At 44.7% G+C, this 12284-nt stretch overlaps 1 protein-coding gene across 1 annotated transcript in view; it reads right to left on the bottom strand.

The window, feature by feature from the left end:
* Positions 1–12284, bottom strand: part of LOC125944958 (solute carrier organic anion transporter family member 4A1-like) — a 44972-nt gene that overhangs the window by 19795 nt on the left and 12893 nt on the right. The window contains exons 4-5 of the mRNA XM_049666417.1: positions 8428–8549; positions 1030–1182 (exon numbers count right to left, since the gene is read on the bottom strand). Of these exons, the coding sequence (XP_049522374.1) occupies positions 1030–1182; positions 8428–8549 (275 nt within the window). The remainder of the gene's footprint in view (positions 1–1029; positions 1183–8427; positions 8550–12284) is intronic.

The following is a 12284-nucleotide window of genomic DNA, read 5'->3' as shown; positions in this document are numbered from 1 at the left end:
GTCGCTCGTAGGCGCCGACGTGTCCAGCGCTAGTCACGCGAAATGTCGCGAAAGGGAAGGTACCTCCGAAAATGATCGCTCGAGAATACCTTCCCTACATGTGTAGTTAAGTTAAACCAAGTTAAGACCTAGCAGCAACCAAGTTAATACCAGCAGTAGCAGCCAGTAAGACTTGAGGATCGCCATTTTCGCGGTGCCAAAGCTTTGCACAACCAAGTGCAAACTTGCACGTTTATTTGAGGTGTATAAGAGACCGGTTAACAATGACAGTGGACTTTCAAAGCATATGTAATAGCCTCTAAAACGACGACACACACGTTTGTGCCAGACCGGCACAAACGTTTTCGCGCCTATTACATATATATGCAAAACCAACATGGCCCAATTTCCAATCTAATGACTTTGAAAGGCATCGTGCTACTAGGATTTTTTCCATGAGGATAAAGCTGCCTTTTTTGCAGCTTTTTGTCTAAGGTCCGTTCCCTAGTTCAGTGGGACCAATATAACGCATTCACATGGGTTGTTGGCTTTGAGGATGTATACCTTCGTCTCTATGCCCGCCGCCTCGGCGGTCCTGTCACATATTGGCATCTCCAACTTCATACTTGCAAATGGCAGCATGGTCATTCCAGTTAAAAGCGTTAACAGTTACCAACACACAACAATGCCGGCGTAGGAATCGTTGCAGATGGTAGTGGAGCCGCTAAAGCGTCGAGAGGTAGCAACGTATATCAATAGGTGGTAAGAGTCTAGATAGATAGACACAAAGCGGCTGAAATTAGTAGGCTACGAGTGCTAATGGCATTAAAAAACTAACGCTTTACCAGAGAACTCCAAAACGCACGTTTTCCGCGTGGGGGGCTTAACTAACACAACTCTTCCAGGCTCCTCATCATCTTGCCAGGTACGCTGATAGAAAATGCTGAACTAAATAGAAGCTCGTGATACTTTACGAACAAGAACGCTCCTCTCGGTGAATAAATGGTTAGCTAACTCCGGGTCACTCTTTCGTGATGGATGGGTACTCACAGTCCGAGGTTCCGGCCAAGGCGAGAGACAAGAATGTGCCATTGCTGAGGATGCCTAGGATGGCTCCGGGCAGCTCCTTTATGGACGTGTCTTTCATCACGCGACTTCCTTGACGACTCTCCGTCTTTTTCTGTTCGAGCAACTGGTAATAGCCTGAAACGCATGAAGTGATCTCGTGTTGGTTATATTTGCAAGAATGTTTTGAAAGGAACTTGCGTGGTGTAGAGTTAGAAACGGATTCAAAAAAAGAAAAGACAGACCCGGGGCATAGCCTCCTATATAGAGGAGGCTATGCCCGGGGACATAGCGTAGGCTTTCATGAAGAAGAAATATGTTAGCCTGGTACCAAATACGAAAAATAAATGTCGCAGTTTGACCCGAAAGGTGAAGCATCAATTGCGATAGCAAATTAGTAGAGAGCTATACGGAGTAAGGATACTAGATTTATCAGCTGTATAAACTTGGACATGCAGCAGCACCAGCAATGCGCAGAACTGTTGCGAACACCGTCGGCGTTTTGCCCGCGTTCGCACCGAACGCGCGTGGCATTGGTGACTGTTGCCGGTGCCTCTGGGGGCGGCTCGGAGGTTTGCGACGAGATCAGAACGGAATACTCGTCGAGCAGCGTCGGAAGTCTTTACCACTTTCTCGCCTCGCAACGTTTTTATATAAATACGCATTTGGTGCCGTAGCTAAACGTCGCCTCCCCTCCCTCCCTCCCTTCCTTCCCCCCACGGCCTTTCGCGTGACGGAAGAACTCGCGTTTGCTCTCCGCCATGCGTTCGCTCCCTGTGAAAGCGCGCGTCCCTCGTGCACATACAGCATATAGCACGCGGTGACAGTTTCATCGCCGTTGGACTCTATACGGAACCTCACGGTGACGGCGACGACGACACCTATGGCAGAAATCCGCTTGGAGTGTCCATATATGCTATCGCAATAAAAGGTAAGTAAACGAAGATTTCACTACAGTTCATGGAAACATCTCATTGAAGCGTATCCGAAAAAGACAACACTATTTCTACACTGATGGAAGAGAGTTTGATAGTGTTACGAGGGGAACTAGAGTCTCGAGGGTATCGTGACTCGAGGTCCTAAGGTCTGGGATGCAAGGAATCCCTGCAGGGACGAGCCAAGAGGTAACAAAACAACTGAACGTTTATTAGATAACGTGAGCGAATGCCGAAGGCTCGATGCGCCGGCCTTTTATAGCCGCCGGGATACTAGGAGTAAGAGAAGGGAGAAAGCATACACGTTCAGACACTTCCGAGCACGTCTAGACACGTCTCTGGGAGAGGATAAACAGCCAAGGGAGAGAGTACTGAACAAAGGCGGCGTGTTTTGACATGCCCGGAGCTCGGTGGAGATGTACCTCCTCAGAGGCCGTGCTCGGTGTTCAGTGAGGAAGCCGAACCTGAAGAAGCACGAATTGAATGCGTCGTGGGGCGAAGAATTAAAACGGCCGTCATGGAGGCGAACATTGTGTGCTGGAAAATGCTTTGAATGATAAACTTCTCTTGCGAAAAAACAGCCACGACGCAAGACTGAAGCTCTTCACCTGTTCGAGAAAATTGAAGACGGTTGGCGAGAAATTCTGGTGTGCCTTTGAAATGGAAGGATCCACCATGTTGGGCCGAAGTGACTAACTAAAAAAAAAAAAAAGTAGTGCAACCATATACTTCGTACGACGTGGTCGTCGGTCTCCGGCCAAGAACAGATATTTGTTGGCGTGTAATTGCAAAGGCAGACGTTGGTATTAGTGTAGGTATGAATACGCATTATGACGTTCTGTATCATATCCGTTGCCTTAAGTCCCCGCAAAGTTGGCCTATAGTGATCATCTCTTGCCGTCCTCTCTTATTTTTAGGAAGCATTAATTTACGTTTTATTGAACGAGTCACCTACATGTCATGGCAAAACAAATAATAATAATGTTAACTGATTACTCAAAACTCCTTGTACACACATGTGCGCCTGTCAAAGCCAAGGGTTCGGCTTGAATGGCAGTGCCCGCCAGCTGGGGCAGTCCAAAGCACACAATGACATGTCACTGTGCTTTAGTTTCGCGACCTACCCGCCGTGGTGACGTAGTGGCTTTGGCGTAGCTCTGCTAAGCCCGAGGGCACGGGTTCAAATCCCGGCGGCAGCTGCCGCATTTCGATGGGGGTGAAATGCAAAAAAGCTCATATACATACCTTGCATTGGGTACACGTTAAAGAACGCCAGGTGGTCAGAATTAACCCAGAGTTCCCCACTACCGCGTGCCCCATAATCATAGCGTGGTTTTGGCACGTAAAACCCATGAATATAAATTCTGGTTTAATCTCATTTCAGACCGAAAAATTGGTTCGCCTAGCAGTCCATAGAATTCTCGGAACTCTGCGCCAGCATCAGAGCTCGGAGGAATCAAGTTTCTTTCACATTTCCGCAAAGTCCTCTGCTCACACCCGTAGTAACTAGCTTCCAGAGTATAGGCAAATGCTTATTTTTCCCCACACCTCAGGACCGCACCCTTTTGTTGTGTGAAATATGAGTTAAGCAAAGGTTTAACACTGACTTGATTGTGCCTATAACTGCCCATTTTTTTCCTTTGTGCCTATATATGCATAATTTGGCTTTTAGCTCCTGACAAGGCTTTTTTGGGGTGCTTTTTTCTGTTTAGAAATCACATTCATTTATTCTTTTCAAAAGAGCCGGCAGCCTTGGCCGGCGCTGTTGGTAATGGCAACGCATCTCGCAATGTGACCTAGCAAATAAGAGCTTGCGTAGTCGACGTTAGTTCAGTTTTTGACGGCCTCCACCGTTCTGCCTAAGACCGGTTACCAATGCCAAAGAAAAACACAACGAAAAGTGTTCTTCGGTCGTGGACGCGCAATTGCACGGTACACTGCAGGAGGAATTTGAGAGAGAAAGGCACAGCATTTTGTGGAATTTGTATTGTAGACTGCATCGTGGAAAGACTGTTGACTGTACAGTTCGTTGCGTGTGTGCTAGGCGAAAGCTTGCAGAGTCCGCAAGAAGCAATGTAGACTGCAGTGATGCTGCCCCCCCCCCCCCTTTTTTTTTTCCGCCTTCGCTTCATTGTGATTGTACAGAGACAACCCGCCGAAGGCTGGCCTAATTAAAGCGATAAACTCGGCCACTTACCTCGCTCTCCCCCACTTAATATTGCAATTATATGGACACTCTAGGAGCATTCATGCCGTTGCCGTCAGTGTCGCCGTGATGTTCCGTATAAAGTCCAAGTGTGATAACATCGTCGCCGCGCGCCGCATGCGACAATGGTGCCTCAATCTCGCGCATGCAAGGGAGGAAAGCGGGGAGGAAGCGCGCCGTCTTCCATCGCGCGCAAGGCTCTGGGGGGAGAGGATGGGGGGGGGGGGGGGGGGCGTTCTGAAACGGCGGCTGCTGCTTATGGCACGGCCGCGCCGTTCCCGTTTTGAAAGCGATCTGCGAGTGCTGATAGCTTCGTGTGCGCTGTGTCTTCGCAGCTTAGTTCGCGTTGAAGCAAGAGACAATACGGAGGTGAATTCGCTCGCGGCTGCTGCCGCACTTCCTCGCTCGAGCGTTTTGTCAGCGAGTTCCCGCGGTCATCGAGTGAGATGTGTTCTTGTTTGCTTGTGCGCACGTGATACGATGGTTGTTAATTGAATTAGTGAGCGAATGTTTACAAGTTTATACGACCGAATAAACTACTATCCTTGCTTCGTAGCTGTCTACTAATTTACTATCGCAACCGATGCTTCGCCTTGCGGGTGAAAGTGCGACTTCTTTTGTTTAAAGAAGTGTAAGGAGATGCATGTTTCTTTGGTCTAACGAGTGATGAAATCAGAAATACTGTGCGAAGAATAGGCATGGCGATATACAAAATGCTCGTGAAGAAAGGTTCTTGAGAACAGTTCACGAGTCGTGACACAGCTGCCGCACCACAACACAAGTTTAATACATCTCATATGTGTTGCAGTGCTGCAGCTGTTGAAAACATTTGCACAAAATTGTAATCTTTCTCCTAAGAAATGTGTGAGGTTCATATAGACGAACACTTAAGAATCCTCGAGTGCGTAAATTAAGCCATCCAAGAGGCCTGCCGCGTGAGCCGAGAAGCTGGTTCCTGCTCCTCTCTTCTTTCCTCCTCTCCACCAGGGTCGGCTACGAGCGCTAGCCGCAGCGGCCGCTCCAAACCTAAATCACGTGGCCCTGCCTCCGAGATTACAGCGGCGTCTGTTGCGATCCCGGAGGCACGACTCGCGGTCTCTCGTCAAGCCATTGGTCGGCCGCGCGCCAGCCTCGTAATCGTCCCTTCCTCCGCAACAGGAAGTAGGGTCGGCATCGAGCGCCGTCTCTCCGCGACCACCCTGAACTACGGGAACGTTCGCTCCAATGGGAAAACGAGCGACGCGGCAGGCATCTAGTAAAGGAGGCACTGTCCAAGCATACAGAAATAAAAAGACGCTCCATTCACCTCTGATCGATGTTGAGCTCTTATTTTTAGGAAAGCTTATACTGAGTGATTAGAGGCTGAATCTTGAATCCCAAATACCTACAGATTATAATAATATGTTATGACCACTTGAAGCGCCAGTGTAAGAAGGAAAGGTTGGCTAATAATCAAAATACCTACTTATCATGACAGAACGTGTCAGCTTTAGCATGCGGACTGAGAAAAAAAAAGAAAAAAAAATGTGGCCTCCTCTTGTGTACCAACTGCCCAGCAAAGTACTGTGAAGCGTTGGCTTACAAAATAAGTTTACTGCTTTTCAGACCTCCCAAGTGACCACTACGTCAGTTTTTTTTTGGTCATAAAACTGGCCTGCACATATTCAATGCATAACACAGATCGGAGTTTGCAAACAATTTATTGTGCCTAGTTCAACCATTATCATGCCTAAATGGAGGCTTTAAGTATACCTGTTCAAGGCACATAAAACCCACTATTTTAGTGCTTAAGTATCCAGCCCGTAGTAACAACATAATACACTATACAGCAGAACTCAACGTCACAAGATTTCAAGCAGAACTCAACGTCACCAGCGCCGCTGCTCCCTTCCAAGTCTCCAGTATTCCGGTTTTCCTGAAATGGTAACACATATACAGACTAGCTAGGGCGAAGACATGCACCTTTCACGTACTTATAAGTATTGCGGACTAGATGCGTGCACACTCAGAATATTTTGAAACACTTTTCCCGGGCTTACACACGCCTGCTCTACATGTTTTCATTGAGTACCGCACCGTACGAGATGGACTTCGCGGGAAACGAACCGCTAGCTCCTGCCAATGCTTGTTTAGGCTAATCTTGGCTACGCCAGTTCTTAGTTCATATTATTGCTACAGAAACGGCGGAATGACATTTTGACCATGCCGTAAACTAGCTGTCATTAAGAGGAACACAAAACCACTTTTGACTGACAAAGTACTCCTTCAAAACTATATTTTAGCTGAATCCGCAGAAAGGGGTCGATTACTAGATGCAAGAAATGAGTGCCAAATTTTTACTTCTTGAACTGTTCGCCGGAACCCCAGCGCCAGTAGAGGAGAGGCGGGAGGAAGGGGATAGTTCTCACAATCCTAATTCTTGCCGAGTTTATTTGTCACATAGATACAAACTTAAATGCTCTAAATTTACGTCAGGCATACGGCTATAAAGACATAGAAATTCATTCTTTCCTTGGTGACGTTCAGGAAGCTTTGAAGGAAAAAGAAATGCACAAAATAAAATGTGTTCCATTTCAACCTTTTCATAGGGAGGAGTGGGACATCACGTTGGACGAATGGCGCACATCACGTATGGCTCCTAAACAGTTATCTAGTCATCCTGATATGTGGTCATGTCGACATTGAACACAAACAGGGACCTCAAGGTTTTGGTTTCCTCCGCGAATTGTGGCTCTGACAGCTTTGACATAATGTTTTCGCTTGACACCGCACTTACGTCCGGACATGCAGGGAAGGAAACATCCATGTTTCTCCTCTTACTTTCATGACCTTCACAGCTATATCTACGCGATCAGGGTGCTCTCGATCTTCTTGCCCTCGACTGATATTTATTTGCAAAATCGTACAAACCTAATCGCAGAAAAAGTAATGTTCCTAGTTTTTTTTAATTTACTGGCGCTCTTTGAAGTTGATCGCCGGTAGGCTCTGTAGCTCGCTGTCAGGGAGGGTTTCAAGTCACTTTTCAACTGGCTTTCTTCCGACGTCAGGAAACGAACCTGTCACTCGATGTACTAGCTGTCTTCTTGAGCATATATATATGTTTATTTGTAACTCCTTTCTTTGCCATGAATCCAGGGTAGTTCGTTTATCCCGCTGTATACACGGGAAATGTCAGTGTGTTCTAAGAAGTATTTACGTGGAAGTTCAAAATGAATAGCGAAATATAGAGGGTAAATCTGCGATTAAAACAACGACAAAGGCATGTGGCGCAGTTAGGGAGGGTTTAAACAGCGTCCCACTGGTCCCTCCATCGTGCTTCGCCATTCGTCCCAAGGACCACAAGGCTTCGCAAAATCATTTTCGTCACATGGTACAGTCGTTGATTACGCTTCAGATCCTAGTGGCAAAAAACACTCCAGAAATGCGCATCTTGAACATATATATATATATATATATATATATATATATATATATATATATATATATATATATATATATATTGTCCTCCGCGCACCTGCCCTGGCTGCATTGAGTCGGAGTAGCAGCACAGAAACCACTAGATACTTTTTCATGACGAAGCGGACACAGATTACGAGGGAAACTGTATGTACGGCGGCGCTACCTGTTAACGGTTTCACTTAGCTACGTAGCTCAGATGGTGTTTAAGATACATTAACAGTGGCACTCCACCAACTGTCCCCTTCCTCTCACCCCTCCTCTATGTACGTGTGGCATCACGGGTTCCGAAATATTTTTTTCCGCGTATTTAGGCTTTTTTGACACAGTAAAGTTAACAAAATCTGCTAAGCCTTGTTCGTGCATGCAATGTAGTCGATATTTACCTATGAACAAATTAACCAGGCCCGACCAGATGCAGTAAAGATCTATGACCTCACGGCTTGCAGGGGCTGTAACTTCACGACGGCGTTGCCACCAGTATTTCTTTTCCGCATTTTTTTTTCTGGCTTAACAGGACTCCTCGCACGGTAAGAACGGCTCTTTCGGTATTGTAGAGACTTGCTTTCCTAATACAGTTCAAGTTATTACTTTTCTGTTTATTGTTCTTTTAAAGAACACTGCGAGAAATACGAGCGAACTAGGTAACTTATGGTCAAAATTTCAATAACCATGGAATGCGTTTTTCAATCACATTCAATTTAATTATGCTCAGGCTCGAGTTTCCTTAGAGAACTAATAATGATGACAAGTTTATAGTGCACAGGATATGGGTTCGATGCTCACTTGGCATGTGCTTGGGAAAGAACAGAGATGGCACGAAAATCATGAGCATTGCCACTCCGGTAATCAGGAACCCGATCCACCACGCTCCAACCCAGACGGCGCTTCCTGAAGTCAGGCCCAAGCTGCGAAGTTGGAAAACGCGCGAAACTATGTGAGGCCTGGTTCTTTCGTCGACACGAGCGATTTCACCGCACTCAAATACCGAGGCTGCCCACGTCAGCAGAGCTGCTTTGTGCTAATGGCACTCGAGTTGTCAGTATCTCCGATTCTCAAACTCCATATAATTCTGAGAAATAAAATGTCGTCGACTGTATGGGAACATATAATGCATACTTTCAGCCGGCACCGTGATGCAGGTACTCTTCGCCACTTTGCTTAGGCACAAGATGACCTTCAGCCGCCTAGCAACATTCGTTTTTGCTAGTGGATGATAATATCGAGTGGGTGTTTGTGACAGAGAGAGAGAGAGAGAGAGAAGGAGGAAAATAGGGTGGGCAACCGTCTAAAATTTCTTGTGTTACGGCAGGTGTTTCCAGGGCAGTATCCTTGGGCCTCTTCTGTTTAATCTTTACGTCAATGATCTCGTTAATATTGACCCCGATGCCAAATTCATAATCTATGCCGACGACACTGCTGTCCTGTTTTCGTCCAATAATGCTCCGGAGCTAGTGTCAGTGGCTAACTCTTATTTAGAAAAAATGTATTCCTGGTCTCTAGAAAATGGTCTCAAGATTAACGCTGATAAAACAAAGGCATTTTTATTTCAAGCGAAGAATAAGAATATCTGTGTTTGCAGGGACGTGGTGTTAGGGCCTACTAAAATTTAACTTGTCCCTTCTGTGAAAACACTCGGGGTCTTTTTTGATGAAAATATGAGCTGGAGCGATCACATTGATTTTCTTGCAGGCAAAGTCCCAAATTACTGGACGCGTCTTCTCTCTTCGCTACATGCCTCGGAAGATTAAATGTTAATTTATAATGGTTTATTTGCGAGCCACCTTCATTATTGCTGCCTTATTTGGGGCACCACATCTGTTACAAATATTAACCGTTTGCTTGTAATACAAAAGAAAATTGTTCGCGTAATTAGTGATATGCCCTTTGTCTTCCCATCTGAACCCCTATTTAAAAAACTTCGCGTAATTAAAGTCAGTCATATGTTTCACTACCGCCTTGCTCTTGGATACCTAAACGAAACCAAACAGAACTTAAGCCTTGTTTCATCTCTGGCCAGATTAGAACACAACATCCCATGTTGTAACACCAGGTGCCCGGAATACTGGCATGTGCCGCATGTGCGTTCAACTTATGGTAACCAGATGATTTGTTACACTCTCCCCACTTTGCTGAATAATCTCAGATCTGCGTCCATTGATGTGCCTAATTGTTCTGGCAGAGAACTGTATAATTTCTACTGCCCCAAGAATTGGGTTTGGCTATATATCTAATCTTTTTTTCAAGAGTTGTATGTATCTATATATACATAGTGTTTGTTTTCCCCAAATTGTTTGATGTGTGAAGCAAATTTGCTTAAATGTGATCTATGTGCTATATGCTCTTACTCTCTCCTTCCTTTGTCTCCTTTGTTTTTCCTTTTCTCCTTTTTTTTTCTAAATTGTTTCATCTGTTCGCTTCTTGCTGTACCACTTGTTTTCAAGAATAGAAGCATTATTATTATTATTATATTATAAGTGGTGTGGAGTGTTGTTGAGAGTATGTGTGTGTTCTCAATAGCCATCCATAACGCACAATTTTCGTGTCTGGACATTCGCGTCAAGCCAGAATTGTAACTGTTTCAGTTACTCCTAAAACAAAGATATGAGGTTGTTGAGATCCATGCAGTTGCTGCCACGTTGGTCGTGATAAGTGGATTCAGCAACTGCGACAGCAGTTCACGTCAAGTTTTTTTAATAGACAAGGTTCCTTTTTTATGGCCACTGTCAGCTACCTGCCGCTGGACCAAGGAGAGGCCGTTTAATAGGGGATGGTAGGCCATTACCACAAAAAGCGTTTTTCCAATTTTACTATCAAAATATCGCTAAACGACGAAGATATCATCCGCGTTTCATGCGGAAACGAGTATTAGGAGTGCTTCAAACATAGCATCAAAGACACCTCCTCCTGCAAAGATCGGCTTGGCTTCACAGCGATCTGACACAACTCCTTCGTCAGAAGAGCTAGGAACGTGCAAGAGGTTGCGTTGTTGCTTTTACAATTGAGTTTTGTGGCTTCATAAGTATTCAAGCTTTTCAGGGCTTTCAACATTCACCAAAAGTGACATTGCTGACCATTGGTGGCAGCGTGCTTGTTTGTGAATCAGCGTTTTGTTCACCGTAGTTTAAGTTCTCTAAAGTTCTTGATACAGAATTGTTGTGTTCACATGCAACACGCATATGACATGATTGCCTCATTTATCATCAAGCCTGAAGGATGAGCGCCAATTCTGCGGAAATGGGCATGATACTCTGCTTCGGACAACGTGGTCAAGCCACGCTCACGACTGCGAGCCCCGTGAAGATCACTGGTTTCTCGCTCAGTTACTCAAAAGCAATACAAAGACAAAGCTAGAGTAATTAACATGAATAATTTTACAAGGAATTATTGGCAAATGATATGGGAAATTATGTCCCTGAGGAATTGCAGGCTTGAGTGAACACTTAAACGAGTTTTCCGTAAAACACCGTTCTTGCTGGAAAAAAGAACATTATCTCCGAAACTATAAAAATTTTAAGTGCGATATCTTGCGCAATTGTTAACCATTGTCTACTGCGTCTACTAAATAAAATAATCATGTTATCTTGAGTAGATTTTTAATAAAAATGTTGCTTACAAAAGGGCCCTTATATGGGAATGTTTCAATGTTGAAATTTTTATTTTGAAGCAAGTTACAGAGATAATGTTATTCTTATGTTCAGTGAACCACATACTTTATGAACATTTGATAAAAGTTTCAATGCACTAATTGCGTGAATTATTTCTAATATTATGAATAGATATACAAGCTTATATTTACTGAACACCTGAATATTTTTACATAAAACTTAGTATGTAGGATGAGTAATGCATTTACTAAGCATCTACCAGTGTTAAAAATTGTCACAGTTTCACCATAAGGGCGAAGCAATGAATGCGATAGCAACATGTTATAATAATGCACGAAGTGTGAGACCCGTAGCTGTAGTGGCAGTATGAATTGAAGTAAACGTAAGTAAAACGTAAGGGAAAACGAGATGTTGTGCTTGGGGTCCCTGCGGCGTTACCACCACTTTTCCGTATCTGGTATATTTTAAACATCTTTCCTGCGTCAGGTGGGGGTACCGGAGGTAGTCGCGCCAATAAAATTTTAACATTGTCAACTTTTAGCTTTGTTATTGTTTTGTACTTTTAATATTTAAGTCTGAAAAGATTTACGAAAATAGGCGTGCCCTGTCGATGTTTTCTTTGATGACATTTGCTTGTCGGCTGCCAATCTCAAAATTATGAGGAATAATTTTATTAAGAATGTGAGACCTGGTATGAGAAACTTTACTGATGGTATGGCGTGGCAATATAACCCGCATATACTGCATGTCATGTAGCATGGCGTGGCATATAGCATACATATACCTAAATATATACGGAACCTCACGGCGACGACTACGGCAAGCATTCGCGTGGAGTGTCCGTAGAATTGCTATCGCAATAAATATTTCGTTCACAGGAACTTGAGAAAATAAAAAAAAATGTCACAGTTTCGCCCTAAGGGCGAAGCAATGAATGCGATAGCAACACAGCAATGTCATACGAAGTAAGGTGAGCGGCTTTGGTAGCAACAACACGCAGAACTGTTGTCGACGCCATCGGCGTTTTGCCCGCGT

This window comes from Dermacentor silvarum, chromosome 4 (genome assembly GCF_013339745.2).
Source record: "Dermacentor silvarum isolate Dsil-2018 chromosome 4, BIME_Dsil_1.4, whole genome shotgun sequence".
NCBI lineage: Eukaryota > Metazoa > Arthropoda > Arachnida > Ixodida > Ixodidae > Dermacentor > Dermacentor silvarum.
The sequence above is the reverse complement of the archived record's forward strand: the minus strand, read 5'-3'. Positions and strand labels throughout refer to the sequence as shown.